Genomic DNA, 17,011 nt, shown 5'->3' with positions numbered 1-17,011 from the left:
TTCCCTGTGCAGGATGCACTCCTCCGATGATAATCCACACACATTGTGCCTGTCCACAGTGAGTCATGCTTTCCCTGTGCAGGATGCACTCCTCCGATGATAATCCACACACATTGTGCCTGTCACATATGCAGGGGAAGCACATTAGAAATATTGTTTACTGATGGCTCCACGATGGGGGCTTGGACACATCCCCACACCAGGCTGAGCACCTGCACATAATTTAGTCCAAGATCTTTTCCTGGCGTTATTTCCTGAATAAATATTGGTGAAGGGCAGTGAAGACCCAAAGATATTCTGGGCATTGCCCAGCAAAGCGTGCTGGTCTGTAAAATCCGGTTGTCTGTCATCCAATTGGGGACGAGGTCCCCGGAGTAATATTGATGCCCATTGGTTGGGTTTCCCCTCCAATCCCTCTGTTTGGCTGAGGCCACCTTGGGAGGAAAACTGGAAATCCCTGAGAGAAACTGGGGAGAGCTGAGGAGACACCCAGAGAGGAGATGGCAGCAGCTGGGTCCTTGCCCTCTGAGGGTCTCGTCAGCTCTCCCCCCACTATGCAGGGTGCTTCACATATAAACCACTGTTTCATAAACAATAGACAACGGACTGTAAGATACAAACGATATACATTCATATATGCAGAGAAAGAGAAACATATTTAGCACCAAGATATACCGGTTTGGCTTGAGCGCTCCTTTTCCGTACCCGAGAGTGCAGGCTCAGTTTCTTTACCAAAGGTAGGCCTGCTGGGTTGCTTTAGATGTTTCTATCCCAGCTCCTGCAGAGGCAGAAACTAAAAATGGTTTGTGCCACACACCCTCTACGCCTGAAAGGGAATGGGGCTTGCACACGAAGCATTGTTAAGGCATCTCTCATTGCTAAAACAGATGTATGTGCACTAATATAAAACATACCTTTACATCCCAATTCTAGATATTCCGGCTATCACTACGGCTCTTCTGATGTTTTGGACTGCGAGTCCCATGATACCCCATCATTGACTATCCTGGAAAGGGCTGATGGTAGTTGTAGTCCAAAACATCTAGAGAGTCAAAGGTTTACAACTTCTCTAGAGGAAAGATAACCTATGCTTAGGCTGTTATTGTCTAACGTACATCCTATTTATTTATTTATTTATTTTATATCGCGCCAGAGCCCGCGGGCATCAGGGAGCACACAGTAACAAAGACCAAAAGACAAGACATACAAAATATTAAGAACAATTACAACATCGAGATTCTCAAAAAAGTGACAAAGAGTTCTTATACACACAATTGAGCCTTGATCTAATCTGTTGTCAATCCCAGATTCGAGGACACCTTGGGTAAGTATTTACACATACTTAAATATATGGCAGATTACTAGTTCCACATCCTACCAAGGTACACTGTTTATTCTTATCCGCACGCCAACCCTCATTCTGAAACCTACGTAGGACTTTTAAATGGTAGGTTCTGACAGTCCCAAGTCCCATTCTCTGACAGAGCCAGGTCAGTATTTTATTACATGAGGCCGCTCTGGGTTCTTTCTCAAGATTGGTAATGATAACATTTCTGCACTGCAGAGCAAAGTCCCTTATGGTGCTTTCTTTTGTTGCTGGTATTTGAGATTTTTCCCCTCACAATCTACCAGTAATAGCTACATCAGGTCTAGTATTTCTACAGTGGCGCGGCCAAGCAGGACCTATTTTGGGTCTCCATACACCAATAGGAGGTGTATTAGTCGGCGACTGAACTTGTTCATTGGATATCACTGAAGGAATAAATGGAGCAACCTTTACATTAATCCTACAGAAGAACAGTAATCAACTTTGTCTGTGATCGTTTGAGAAGAGTAATCCGTTTTGTCTGACAGGAAGTGTCCTTTTTATCAGGGCACTGTTGGACATCAGATGGAGTTTCCGTTTGACATGATGTATCACTTTTCATCTGCTGGTGTTCTTTAACATACTTGTACAGGTGATCCACCCAAGTGCAAACATCAAAGAAGTTATTGCACATATTAGGTTCCTTCAATGTATTACCCTTGACCTGGGACCATTGTTCAGGGGTAAGCTGTTTTTGTAAATTCCCCTCCAACACTAGCGAAGATGACGAAATATGGTGTAATTATGACATTATTTCTTGCGTGCACAATAAAAAATCTTTTAAGGAAACCATTGCCTTGCAATATCAGAATATGATATGATATAATATTTTATTTGTATCGCGCTCATGCACAAGAGTTCAGAGCGCGACAAGGCAAGCGAGGGGAACAGGGGAGAACAAAACAACAATCTTACTAGGTCCAGTGACTTTGAGAAGGTGCAAGTGCATGGGAAAGGGAAAGGAGGAAAAATGCATGGAAGGGGGAGAGTGGACAGTGCGGAGCAGAGGAGAAACAGATAAATAATAATAAATACAAATAAATAGATAATGGAGCAATAAACAGGGGGAGTGCAGCCAGCAAGTGGCAAGTGCTGTGTTTACAGCAACAGAACTGGGTAAGTCTGATAAGTGCATAAAAAGAAGAAAATAGGGGTTGGGGGACTGTAAGGGTACAGATAAAGTCCCCAGTGCAAGGGGTGGCTGGGAGGCAGTGCAGGAGGGTGGCAGGGTGAGCCGGTACCTGGGCCCCGGGGACAGAGGGTGGCCAGATGCACAGTGCCAAGAGAGAGCAGATCAGCAGGGCAGAGGGGGAGCAAAGGCAGATGCAAAGAGGAAAGTCTTGAGGTACTTCCGGAACCAGAGATGGTTGTCCTCAAGTTTCAGAGTGGCAGGGAGGCTGTTCCAGAGGGAGGCCCCAGCCGAAGACAGAGATCTACCCCCAGCTCGTTTCTTTGAAAACGCCTGACCCTGAGGGAGTTAGAGGTAGAGGAGCGAAGAGCTTGAGAGGGGAGGTATTTGCGGAGGGATAGCTGAAGGAATGCACTCTCCATTTCAAAGTGATACTTACTCTATGCCTGTCAAAGTGGAACTGTCGTGCATAGCATTTTAACCCTTTCCTCCCGCAGGTGCGACATAGCAATATCTGAATTCCTGTGCATGCCTGGATTGAAATGACCACACCTATCAAGGCATGTGCAATTCAAATGCACAGAAATCTATTTTTTCCCTGTCATCGAAAGTTTTTTATCACCATCTCAGTGCGATTCTCGATTTTCCACTCAAAGCTAGACCCTCTAAAATTGTATTACCCTAGTTTATTTGAGGCTTGCTGAAAATGTATAATATGGGGCCACTTAGAACATTATTTCCAGGACCTCTTTTGGTTCCTAGTCCACCCTTGCCTTCTTCCCTCCACATGGGCGGCTGGAGCATCACTCACCATTGTTCAGCCATGAGACAGTGATTGGTGGCTTTCCTGTGACCTGGCCCTCCCGCGTGGGGCCACTCCGTTCCGGTGCTGGGCAGTTCCGCAGCGGGCGAGAGAAAGCTGGAGGCTCTAAACAGAAAAGCAGAGCACAGGAATGGTTAGAAGCACCAAGGAAGCGGGTAAAAGGAGAACTAACACAACATGAAGTTGCCTTCTGCTAGAGTCACACCTGAAAAGTGGTCTCTTATAGAACGAAAGGGAAGCTTGGCCAGCAGTGTCAGACTGGGGCACAAACATGGCTCGGGCACAGGGACGGCCTTAGTGGAGGCAGCGCCCCGGTGTGAGGGGAGCCCATCAGCACCCTATTGTTATTAAATGTGCTCCGCTCCCGAGAGCCAGGCAAATTTCATTTCAATAGGGCACTTGCAGTGCCCCTGCCCTAAGGCCGGCCCTGCTCGGGCACTAATGAAAAAGTATCCCACAGACCCAAATGCAATACATTCCTTTTGTGAGAAACTGTTTCAAAAGTACCCAAAGTTGTGTTTTTTGATAAAATGTGTTGCAGAGTCTGTATTCTAAAGAATATTCGTTCAGTAACACTCGTCAAACCTCCTAGCTACACAGTAAAGTAACTGAACAAACTGTCTCACTTTGACTAAAAAAAACTTCCACACACTAGCATGTTGGTCCTGAACATTGGGCATTGCCCGATTGCCATATAGGCCAGTCCGGGCCTGTTGACCAGTTCCTTCCCACTCACATACGTGCAACCACCAGGAGCCTGAGGGCCTAGGGGGATGTTCCCCCCTCTAATTTTCAAAGGTGCCATTCCCCCACCCTCAAGTTTCCTATCCCACTCTTCTTCCTTTACCGCTGGGTGTGGGAGTCTCTTTGTGGCAGGGCTTTCCGCATGGAATGTAAAGTGGTTTTAATAGAGCATAACTTCTGCCAATTTGGTGGCCTGTTGGAACATGGCCCTGGAAGATGAGGGTTAGGGGAAGGAGAGGTAGTGGGTGGAGGCAGGTAAATAACCTAGGTAGTTTGCGGCAGTGACATACTGTCCATCCGGAGGTGAGAACCTATGGTCAAGTAGCTACTGGTGCAGGTATACTGGCAGAGCCACTGGTCTGATGGTTGGGGTCTATGTGTGGGAGGGGGTAGAGGTCACTAGCGTGTCATGCCTCAGTCTATAAATGCAATAGCAAAATCAGTTTAGAGGTGCTTATCACTGTGCAGGCCGTTTCACTGGTATTTAGCAGACTATACAGATTTGAAAAGATTATTTGAAATAATGTTGTCCAGTAAATGCACAAAGTCAAGGTACACTGCTACATTTCTTATGGCCTACTTAGAGCAGAAAGATGTTTATGAGTGCTTTTTTTCCATATAGCTTTTTATTGGCATATTCACAATTAATCAAACCCCTACCCCCATCAAGAGTCCAGACCTCCTTGTTTGCATTCCATTCAAATTTCTTTTGCCTCGTATCATTGTGTTAGCCCATCGCCTGGTTGTTATTCCACCAAGCCAAGCAGTCTCATTCTCCTCAGGCACCAAGTCGCCCTTGCCCCTCCAAAGTCCAAAGTCCGGGACCAGTCCTCCCAAAAACCTTGATGATCCCCTTGCAGCGAGTAGGTACCCCATTCCAGTCCTGCAAAGTTCCAGACTTTCCCCACCCATTCGTGCTCGGCTCGGTGATCCTTTTATTTTCATTTTTGTGCCACCCCCAGAGCCCCTGCCATCATCAGAATCACGTAAATGTTCAACTCCGCTCTGGAGAAAAGCTCATCCAACTGTCCCCCGAACCCCAAAATGGACAGCCCTCTGTTACCTCCGTCCTTCGGGCCCAGTGCTTCTGCCAGTGCTTCCGATGTTACCTTCCAGTAGGCCTGGATTAAGGGGCAGTCCCACCAGATATGGTTCCAGGTCCCCACCATTCCACATTGCCTTCAGCATAGATTAGATACTGGGGCCAGAATTTGTGTATTTTATCTGGGGTTAGGTGCCACTGCAGCATGAATTTAACCCATGTTTCCTGTATCTGTAGTGATCTTGTAAGCCTAGGAATGTTACCCCACAATTGCATACATTCCGTTGCCTCAATCTCGTGGCCCGTAAGTCCTTGCCAGGATGTCATATATCTCCTTACCCTGGTTCCTCGCCTTGTGTGATAAAACAGTAAAGTACCCTCACTAGGCGCCTATCTCCAGATTCAGACACCAAATATTTCCCAATGGGGGTAAGCAGCAGATTGCTGCTTCCTTCATAACTGGCTGCATTAGCCAGCGCCTTATTTGGAAATATCAAAACCTCTCCGCCTCTTCTACTCAGAAGTCCACCTTGCATTGGAGGAATGTTTTAACTTTTGGGCCATCAAACATATCCCGGATCTTTTGGCATCCTCCTTCCCACTGTGTATCAAAGGCTGATTGTAGATCGACAAAAGCCAAATACTAGCACTGTGAATTAAGAAGCGCATATTTCCTGCATAAGAGGTCGAGCCTCATAGCCTGGTCTAATGCGGAGATACCCGCTCTAAATGCCACTTGCACATTGGAAAGAATTCCGTTTCTGCCAACCCAATCCTTCAAGCGGTGCAAAACCACCCTGAAAAAAGTTTTGCCAATGAATCAATCAATGAAATCGTCCTATATTTACACAGCGAATCCCCATCGCCTTTCTTAGATAGTGGGATGATGGTTGCCTCCCTCCAACTGCTCAGGGGGAGGTTGCTAGAAAAAACACCATTAAAAAATGTTGTTAAAAAAGGTACCCATAACATAGGTTCACTTTTAAAAAGATCAATGGGAATACAGTCCCGGCCAGGGCCTTTCCCTTTTTCACTTCAGACAGCACCTGTCCTACTTCTAGGGCTGTTATTGGATCAATCCTACTCTCATTGGAGGGAAAAAAGGATAACAGTGCCTGTCCCTGTCTGTCCCATCTTCTCCCCACTGGTGAGCACCGACCGCCCTGCAGCATATAAAACAGTAAACTGATCATACCGGGCCTCCAAGGAGATGTTGCTTACCACACCCGGCTGCTCCGGTTCAAGAGTTTTCTTCACCAAATGCCAAAACTCTTTAGAATCGTTTGACCCGGCAGCCCTACCAAGAACTGACCAAATGCTTTTACCCTGTTCTCTCTTCCTTTCGACAAGCATGAGTTTATAGTCATGCCTGAGCTTTTTTAACGGCCGTCTTTCCTTTGTGATGAACGGGGACAGTCTCTCGATCAACAGTCTGTAAAAATGTACATGTAATAAAGGAGAATATGTCTCGACATAAACTCCCAAGATTGACAACAAAGCCTCGTAAATTATGGCCGGGAAAACGGCTGTTGGTGATTGTAGCCATCTATGTGAAATTTGGGCCTGGGAACGGCTGCTGACTGGTGGAGGGGAAGGCCTACTTGGGCCACTGGTGTGGGAAAAGACCAAAAAAGAAACCACCAACGGATCATGGTCACTCTCGGCTCTCTCCAAAACCTTAAATGAGACCAACCCGTCCCTGTGGGAAGCAAGAGCAAAAATGTAATCTATATGGCTCCATTTGGTCTGTGTGTGAAAGGTAATGAGTGCCAGAGAATCTTCCAAAAACCTTCCACTGCAAGCTCTCAGGCCATGGACATATAACATCGACCGAACCCTGCCCACTAAGGGGTAGCAACGCATTCTCAGGGAGACCAATGGCTACGGGATACCCCATAGTTCATCTTCCACAGCAAGATTCCACATGGACTGGCTCGGTTCCTCCAACTGGCAGTTAATATCACCCAGCACAAATAACTGGCAGTAAGGGAAAGCAGTAGTGGGTAGGGCGCGCTTGTTCAAAGCCAGCTCCAATGGTACTCCGATTTTGCCTCAAGTATATATTTAAGAAAAAGACAGTCGGGCCATTCCTGTAGTTGCACACCACACAAAGCAGGTCAGATGAGCCCATGTCCAGAACTTTACAAGCTGTCTCAATGCCTGCATGAATCCAAATCAATAGCCCTCCCTTAGGGCGCCACCTTGGGGATCTAACAGCTGGTGAGAAAAAGGCCTGATAATTAGGCATGTGCACCTGGGTAGGTGACCACGTCTCCTGCAAACATATCCCCCTATAGGTATTTATCAGGGCGTTCCAATCAGGATCGAATACTTTATTGGCAAGCCCATTGATGTTCCACGATAGAACTGTAATGCTATCAACCGCACTCGGAGCCCTAGAACCGCCTACTAAGGGCCTATGCAGGGCTGTTGCTTCCTCCACCACTGGGCCAGCAGTAGAATCGCCAACTAATGCCAGCCCAGGCTCAATACCATTAACTAAACCCTCCCTAGCATCCCCCGATAAACGGGGTTAGCATCAAACTCCAAGCGGATGGGCCAACCCCATGCATCGATATACAGTGTCTATGGCGCCCCGGGAAATGGCTATAGATGGGGCTTTTATTGCAACTTCCAGGGTTTCATGAGAACAGTCCAAAAGCAGCCAACCTGCCATCAGGTTCTGCACTCGGGCCCCAGCAGTTTGGGACTGTGAGGATGAAAAATCTGGCAGAACCCCACCAGGTGGACTCAAGCCAGGCATCATGGAAGTGACAGGTTTTAAAGATGGCATTAAAGCAAACCATAATTCCCTTGGAAGCCAAGGCTTTTTTTGCAATTCCAAAGACATGTCCTCAAATACGGGTTAATAAAACCAAAGCTGACGCTGCAGCCACCACAAAACATGTAATCCGACAGGATACGGCAAGTTGTAAAAATGCTGCTCGTCATATCTTTAACCCCCAGAATCTCTGAAAGTGCTTCAACAAGGGTACGTTTGTAAGCATTCTTACTCCCATGCGTTCTCCCTCTGAAGGTACATATCAAGTTCATAGACCGCTACCCCACCAAAGGATCATCGGCACCGGATACAGAGACGCCATGCAGCGCACTAACAGGGGCATTGAGCACAGTAGGGGGTGCCGAGGAAACAACCAAACCCGTTTGCAACCCTTGGCGGTCCACACAACCCACTGAACGCACTTCCGCTGGGGCCACACTTGGGGAAGAGGGGAGGGTGGTAGAAATAGAAGGACCGAAGACTGTCACCTTATGGGCAAAACCAAAAGACACTGTACCATGTGGCAGAATAGGGGGCAGAATAGCGGGCACATTAGGTCGAGACAAAAGCGCTGCCACTGGTGCGATAGGATAGCATAGACCCCATTCCACAGGAGTTTGTGTAGGACCATCCACTACCCGCAACCCAGTCGCCACTCCTCCTGACTCCATTGTCACTGCCGAGCATGTTCTCAGATGGGTATTAAACAGTCTAAGAAGACTCTCCAGACATTTATCCATAAATCCACCATCATCCTTCATTGATTCACTCAATTCTCGCACGGCTGCTGCCAGGTCCAAGAGTCTCTGATCCAAGCACACCAATAACGATGAAAAAGGGGAAAATGTCATAAAGGAGTCTTCAAAACTTGAGGCAACCCGACCAGTGCCGCCTGTGCCAGCACCTGTGTCTGCCTCTCCCACAGCAGAGAACTGAGGGGCAGCGGAACAACTCACATTCCGGTCCATCAAAAATGAACCCTCCCCAACAGCAGAGCTGCCCCTCTCCTCCATGATGATATCAGCTACTGCAGGGATTGCTGTGAAGAGTCTGGGCTGCATCGAGACCAGAACTGGCTGGCTAATTACCAGAGGACAATATTAATTCCAGAGCCAAACAGTCGAGAATTCCATAATCCTCTGGATCCTCTGGGCCCACAGGCTCCCCACTCAAAGCTACACTGGACCTTGTCTATGCCTGCCCAACATCAACATCCGCAACAGCTTTCAAATATACAGGGGCAGGCTCCAAAATATTTGTCCACATACAGGCGATCAATAAAGCGCTCTATGGCCACCAAAATAGAGTAGTTGGTCCTATGGGGAGCGTTTGTCTGACGCACCTCTGGCTGGAACACTTCCAGCGAGGACAAAGGACGAGAACGAGGTGCAGGGGAACCAAAGGGAACGTGGGGTGCGCAGGGAGCACATGCCCCCTGGGTGACCATAGACACCATGCTCCTGGGCCTTTGCACAGGATCCTTGGATGCCTGGGACACCTGAGGGGAACTACATAAAACATGCCTCGTCTCTCCCAAAGTTGACTCACCCACAGCACCACCCACAGCACTCCCCAAGAGAGGCCTCCGTTCGCACACAAATTCCTTCTGCACACCTATCTGGAGGGCAGGACTTGCCTCTAGTGCAGCAGATGTGGTTGAGGCTGGGGCTGTGGCAGTGTCTGTGTCTGTGCCTATGGCAGAGGTCCACCGGCTTCTCAAGGCCCACCTGATAGTAGACTGCATCAGCCTATCCCCCTTGACATTTGCAGCAGGAGCCAGGGGATTGCCACGTCCAGATTGCTTGGTTGCCCTGGGTTTCAGCACTATCAAAGGGAGAAAGGGAGAGAGCACACGCCACACTTTCGACTAGCGGAGGTCTGAACAATCAAAGCCAATATCGGCTAATAATGTTTTTTTTTTGTTATTTTTTTTTTGTACGGTCCTTAAGCACTATTAAACACTATTCCTCCTTTCTTCAATAGTCCGGACCCCCTCCAACTAAACAAGCGGCTAGCCAGCCCCTATGTGTTTTTTGCCCCAGGCAGGCAGTCCAAGCAGGGTTTCGGAAATGCACTCACTGCTATCGCAGACCAGTCTGATGGCAGGGGCCAATCACTTACAGCCAGCCACCAGTAATCATACCAGTACTAGTATGCCAGTGCCAATACCAGCGCTGGAGCCGTTTTTACCTGGGCAATCGGCGCAGTTTAGATCAAACCCGGAAAAGAAGTGTCCCAGCAAACATCCTCAATGTCCTCAAACAGCGTTCTGAGGCAGCTTGCCTACACCCCAACGGATCACGGAGCCTGGACCCTGGGATGCAGCAGGGCACGGCAGCAGAGGCACCTGGAATGCCTGAAACAAGGGACAGGGAGCCGCGAGGAGGAAAGAGGAAAGGACCTAGCAGCGTGCAGGTAAACATGTAAAGCTGCGCAACTGCTAGACAGAAGACACCTCTGACACAATCATTCCTTAGTTACGTACAGAGGTGTCTGTAGACTCATGTCTACTGCCTCAGTTCGAGGATACATTTGGTACGGTTGTCTCAGTGCATAACGTCTCTCATACCATTGATGTGGTATTGTGATAATACCAGGTGTCATGCGCAGTGTTCTCTTGCTGTTCTTACAATATGTGGTGAGGGGGTGGGGTTATACAGATGACGTGTACATCTGTTTCTCTACACAGGTATGAGATGATCACAGCTGGAAGAACATTTGGGAGCATTGTTCCAGAGAAACAGCAAACATAAAGTCTTGATAATACACCTGGGGCAATGACCTTTGAGCCTTGGGAGGGATTGCTGCTCAGAGAAATTATGGGAACCTTAGTTTAGCTCAGTCTTTAGCATTTAACCTCAGGTATCTGAGCGCTGCTTATTATTACCCACGGTGGGTGGTGCTCATTTATCGACCTCGGAAGGATGAAAGGCTGACTTTGGCCTTGCCGGGATTCAAACCTGTGTCAGCAGGATCTGCACAGATGTCAAAGCCAGCGCTCTACTCGCTGTGCTATCAGACCAGTTACAAAAGCTAGTGGCTTGTCTGGGGGGGGCACAAAGATTATGTGGTCTGAAATAATACAGAGGCTAATATGGAGAGGGGCGGGGTCGGACCAGGCGATCGAAAAAGTCTCCAAGAAAACTAAATGGAGCAATGGCAAAGCTTTGCAAGGGCATGGGGTTCAGGCAGATCCGTCACGGTCTGATCAATTTGCAGACACCAGAGTATAATGAAGGGGATGGGCTACACCTGTCAAAGAGCGGCATGGATCTTTTGTTTTGGAACATAGGCACCAAGTTTATGGAGGTGTGATATGGCACAGCACAGGGGAGCCAAAGATGGGCGTAGACCCCTCTGTGGCGAGCGACCAGTTGGACTTTAAAGACTATGAAGTGAGCTTGAGTATAATCAGGAGGGATTTTCACTGCTCCCGTGGTCAGCCTCCTTCTGAGGCCCAGCGGCGAGGGAGCTTTATCAAAGGAAGAGAGCTCATCTTCCCCCATCATGAACGGCACTCCTCGAGCCCAGAATCTCCTGCAAGGGCAGGCCGATCGAGGACCCTTACCGTTGGGGGAGATTTGGCCTAATAAATAAAGATGGAGATGGTTGGAAAAAATGGGGAAGCAAGGAATGTGTGATTTATTTGGCTGGTCGCCGCATAAGAATAACAATGTAGCCAAAGTGTGTTTTTGCAGTGTTGACAATCATGACGTAGAATGGAATTTAGTCCAATTGCGGTGCATACGTAATAAACCTGCGGTCTTTTAAGCCCCGAAGAATAAGCAGCCTCTGGACATTTGTATTGCGTTATAAGTGTGTTGCAGGTATTGTACGCATACAGGGGTATGTGGATTATGGACCAGGAAGTGGCCAAGTGCCTAGGTTATGCCGTCCCTGGAATGTTGGTGAACTGACGTCCCTGAGGTCAGCTATGAAGACAGCTCTCTATAGTTTAACTCATCGACTGTGGAGCTACAGAAGGCTCTGCACTTTTGCACTTTGGTGCCCAACCCTAATGTCATTTTATTGTTCAATCCTGGGGTCCCAGCAGTTACTCGAGATCAGTGAACATGCTTTCTGGTTTCTGCGACGAAGTCAAACTGCTTTCTTTTGATTACGGTCAAGACAGAACTGGCAGCTCCATATCCGGAGGGTCAGTCGCATGACTTGTTTAGCAAACACCAAACCCTGCGGGCAATTACAACAAGGTAGAGCCCAAAGCAGATATAGCAGGAAGTATTCTCAACCACCAGGTCTCCAACGCCCTGCCAGAACCGCCCCGTCCACAAGCCTCCTCCTGCACCATGACAGCCCAACACCGCTCAGGGATTGGGCAATTGCAGGAGACCTTCAGCGCCACGAGGTTGTGTCGAGGGCAGATGTGTGCTATGCAAATGCCACGTAAAATAACATAGCATACCAAGATTTCAATTAAAGAACTCATACTTGTGATGTCCAGCTGCGCTAGTCACTATACTGAACTTTTCGTATGCGTGCTGCCATTTCTAGTGGTCGCTCGTTTACTTATCACGAACGCCGATTGATGTCTCCAGCACATTATGTAGCAGTCTCTGTAAGCAGGACTTACAAAGCACCCCAAGAAGAGTTACTAAATCCATCAAGTGTTATCACACAACAGCACGCTCACTCGGAATGCTGCCCTGGGTAGACCGGAATAACACGAAGAACGGACCATCTCCTCGACAAGGTCGTTTAAGGGGGAATTCTTCTTGGCTTGACGACAAGCATACATTCCTGTCATCCAGGGGAGTTGCTAGGTCTGGAAAAGACCCGGGGCTAAGCTGATGTCAGTACTGTTGGGATTGGGGGCTAGCTAGTCTTTTGGCTGTAGCTCCTGAGATTCTATCCGGGGCTACAACCAAAAGATCAGGGGCTATAGCCCCCTTACACCCCCCCCCCTAACAACGCCCCTGCTGTCATCTGGCGTGAACCTAGACTGCCTGTCTAACCAATAGGACCTCCAATCACCACACTGAAAGTGCTGCCACAGCACAGAAAATATTCCCAGTACACGCATGCGCAAAGCCTCGCTTCAGACATTGTGCACATCTGGGAAAGACTTAAACTACACCCTTTTTGAACAGGTCTGCCAAAAAGCACTCCGTATAATTAGTAACTCGCATATACTGTTATAAATTATCGGAATTCTAGTTCTTGCATATGGCCTGTTTTCTTGATGATACCAGGTTATTTATTTGTGTTTTAACAGTTTTCCTATAACCACAACCAACATTTGTAAATACATATTGCTTGAGTCAAGCCGGTTTCCCTCGCAAATAGTCGCATATTTCATTTCGCACGATGACAACCATACTATTTATTTCTTAGGTGTTACGCAGGTGAAATTACGGGATAGCGTTCGCCAGATCACAGGCACACTTTCGATTTATGAGCGGACATTTAATTGTACACGCATTGTTCGCCTGTTGAAAACCATAATGTGTACTGCTCATGTGAACTGCAGAAGTGGGCGGAGCCTGCAATTATTTCCTATGGGAATTGAGGACGGACAAACTCGCCCTTCGCAGTGGTATGTCCAGACTCTTTTGACTGGTGGCCCAAGTCGGGCACTGCCATATGCAGGGATGGCATGAAGTTTCGCGCGCGCGCACGCACGCACACACACACCTGAAAAGGTAATATCTGCCGTACGCCATCTACTCACACCTGCGATTCAAGTCAGCTTTCCACAAGTATTAATAGTTTGCTACTAAGTATGCATTGACCGTTGACCCACAAAAATGTAATATTTAAAATATTGATGAATAACAAAAAATGAAAGTACACTTGTTATATTGTGCAGTTGATAGCTGTCCCTTTCCAGTGACCGCCCATACACTAGACAGCCCTGACACATTCCAACTTTAGTGGTAAAGTGGAGGATTTACCAATTTACCTCTGGCTAGAGCAGCGGTATTCAAACTGTGGGGCGCGATCCCCCCAGGGGTCCGCGGGTGCATCCCTGGGGGGCCCTGAGAGCTCAGCATGAAATATAAAAAAGAAATGTTTTTTTTTTTTAGATTGGAAGAAATGGGCAGGGGTGGCTCACATGGTCGGGCTGAAGCATGAAACTGTCTCAGGCAACAATGAAAAAGTGGCCCGCAGCTGTAAATGGATATTAATTCCTTTAGTCACAGACTGGGCCTCATTACAACTATGGCGGTACGGTAACAACGATGCCGGTAAGCTACTGGCACCGTTGCTACCGTACCGTACCGCCATAGTAAGAGTTGTGCTCGCGGGGTGCCAGTGCGGCACTCGCGAGCACAGCTCGTCGGATGCACCGGCACTGTTATTAACGGTGCCGGTGCATCCGAGCTCCCCATTCCCATTGAGCCCTATGAGAATGGGGATCTACTGGTACCGGCACCCGCGAAAGGGCAAACTGGTCCACATAGGCCAAAATGGTGGCCCATTTTGACTGGCCCACACTAGCATTTTACATTTCTGGTACAGGCATTGCCCTATAGGCCAGTCTGAGCCTGGCGGCTCATCCATAATGGCGAGAGGGCGCCCACCCAGTGGCCCCTCACCCATTATGGAGGAGCTAAGGAGCCAGCCCAGTGAAACAGTGAGCACTCCCTCAGCTGCTTTTTCCAGCTGATGGAGCGCTCCTGGGCTGGCTCCTTAGCTCCTGGGCTGGCTGAACTGTCAAAGGGAAATACTGTTTCCCTTTGACAGTTCAGTTTAGTTCCCCAGCCGCACATGCTCACTGAGCCATGCAAGTGCTGGGGTGTTTTGCTTCGCCAGCATTGCATAGCTCATTGGAAATGCTGGCTGGGGCACTGCATGTCTGTATGTACGAAAGGGAGCTCCTGCGCCTCCTTGCACATACGGACAGAGCAGCCCGGAGCTGGGCGTTTCAGCACCCACATGCAGGCCAATGCAGAAGGTACGTTTATGTTAATTGTTTTTATTTAAAGATGTGTATGGATGCGTGTATGCTTATGTTATGAGTGAGTGTATGATGATGGATGCTCGTGTGAAGGATAGAGTGATTGCTGTATGAATGTGCAGCGCCTTGCATGCACACATAATCATGTTGATTGTGTTAGGCCCAGTGGGGCCCAGGGGACAGGGACAGCACCAATTGCAAACTGTTGGGCCATTTACCCATTTTTTTGTTAAAAGTATGCTCTACAATGCAACATTTCAACCCATTTTTTAAAAAGAATTCACAGGGGAAACCCCCCCCCCAAATCCCCCTTTATTTATTCAGGCTCCCTCACTATGCTCCGTCGCTATGGCGTTTTTGGGGGAAATAGTTATGCCCCTCCACTTAAAAAAAGCACCAGCCGCCACTGGCCCTCAGACTGTTGGGAACGGGATGGGGGGAACCCAGGGACTATGGTGGGAGCACAATGGGCGGGAACCATGGGATAGTGGTGGGAGCAGAGTGGGGAGAGCCCAGAGTGTGTGATGGGGAGGGGAGAGACCAGGGACTGGGTAGGAGTGGGATGAGGGAGCACAGCGACTGTGATGGGAGCAGGTGACGGCGCGCAATATATACTGTCCATTTTGCATTTCTGGGGGGTCCCGACCTGCCCAGATTTTGCTCAGGGGGGCCCCGGCCCAAAAAGTTTGAAGACCACTGGGCTAGAGGTAAATCCTTCACTTTACCTCCCAAAATAGCCCGGTTTACCAGGTGCTGAATCATCACATTCGTTGAACCTGCCAAAACTCCAACGGACTCCATAAATGGGAATTAACACCCCGGACCGCAACTGGGAATCCGGTGCTAAATCCGCCAGACCAAGTGGCAGTGAAAGTAACCAAGTTTGGCAGTATTTCTGCAGAACTACAGCTTCCAAATTAAGAATGAGGCTCCATGTTGGGAGTCAGTATTTGCAGACTACTGTCGGGTGACACGGCCCATAGCACCATCGGCGGAAGGGAAGGCCCATGCAGGGATGTCAATTCGCCAAAATGCCAGGGGTAGCGGAAGTGAAATCACACTACCCATGACCTCTGATGACATCACAGGAAGTGATGTTATTTGACACCCCAGTTGCATCACAGGAAGTGATGCCACATGACCTTTCACCCCTGCACAAAACACAGCATTGTTCCTCAGTACACTAAGAACAATATGGTTACAATATCACTGTAATATGATATACATTTCATACAAGAATGGATCACCATATGTAGCATTATTATCAGTGTGTATAGGCCCATATTTCAAAATTACTGTGAATGTAAGCAGACGTCCAACACAGCAACCTGGACTATTGCACATCACTTGGGCTAAACTGTAAACAGACAGAGCATCTCGGAGAGGCCTAAACCCCAAAGCGCAGACATCCAGTGCCTGCCAAGTGTCTGGCCACAGACTGGAAACAGCAAGACTAACACAAGTCCAACCAAAATAACGACACTCTGGAGGGTTGCCCAGAGCTCTGCCAGCGGTTATGAATGATCTGAAACCTTCCAGCCATCACCTTACTTGTCTTGGTCAGTTGCTAATTTGGTTAGTAAACCACTGTTTTTTTTGTCAGAGGGGAGGGATGTGTTGCAGGTCACAGTAATTGCAGTTTTGTTTTTTTATTTTAAAATGTATACAGCAGCTTCATGACATCACCCCTAGAAAAGTCTGCTGGGCCTACGGACCTAGACTACTTAGATGACGCCCAATGAAGCAGAAACATGTCTGGGGTTGCTTGTGGTCTTGTGCAGAAGGTATGTGACCTAGCAGTTGAGGCTGGACTGCCCGTTTTGGGCTGAGACCAAGCCTGATTTGCATATGGTCTTTCCCCTCCTGTAGTTGCTTGGCAGGCTGAAACACAATGGTCTGGAGGGTTGCGCAGAGCTGTGCCAGTGGTTATGAATGATTAGAAACCTTCCAGCCATCGCCTTTCTGTTTTGCTTTTTTGGCAAGTAGCCCACAGTTTTTTTTGTTAGACGGGAGATACAAGGGAAGGGTGTGTTGCAGGTCACAGAAATGGCACGTTTGAAAAAACGTTTTAAATGTAAGCAGCAGCAGCTCCATGACATCACTCCTAGAAAAGGCCCATTTATTATCTCTTTGGTCCTTTATATCTTGCTTAATGCCAGCCTCCTCCATCTTCTAAGCACTGGAACAGGAAGTGAACCCATGTTGC

At 48.2% G+C, this 17,011-nt stretch overlaps 1 protein-coding gene across 4 annotated transcripts in view; it reads right to left on the bottom strand.

Annotated features, from left to right (window-relative positions):
• Positions 1-17,011, bottom strand: part of LOC138521418 (myosin light chain kinase, smooth muscle-like) — a 604,815-nt gene that overhangs the window by 471,275 nt on the left and 116,529 nt on the right. For all 4 annotated transcript variants that reach the window (XM_069634224.1, XM_069634225.1, XM_069634226.1 and 1 more), the window contains exon 2: positions 3,307-3,423. In XM_069634224.1, the coding sequence (XP_069490325.1) occupies positions 3,307-3,423 (117 nt within the window). The remainder of the gene's footprint in view (positions 1-3,306; positions 3,424-17,011) is intronic.

This window comes from Ambystoma mexicanum, chromosome 13 (genome assembly GCF_040938575.1).
Source record: "Ambystoma mexicanum isolate Mex_15411 chromosome 13, UKY_AmexF1_1, whole genome shotgun sequence".
Classification (NCBI taxonomy): domain Eukaryota; kingdom Metazoa; phylum Chordata; class Amphibia; order Caudata; family Ambystomatidae; genus Ambystoma; species Ambystoma mexicanum.
Note: the sequence above shows the minus strand (reverse complement) of the source record. Positions and strands in the feature narration are given on the sequence as shown.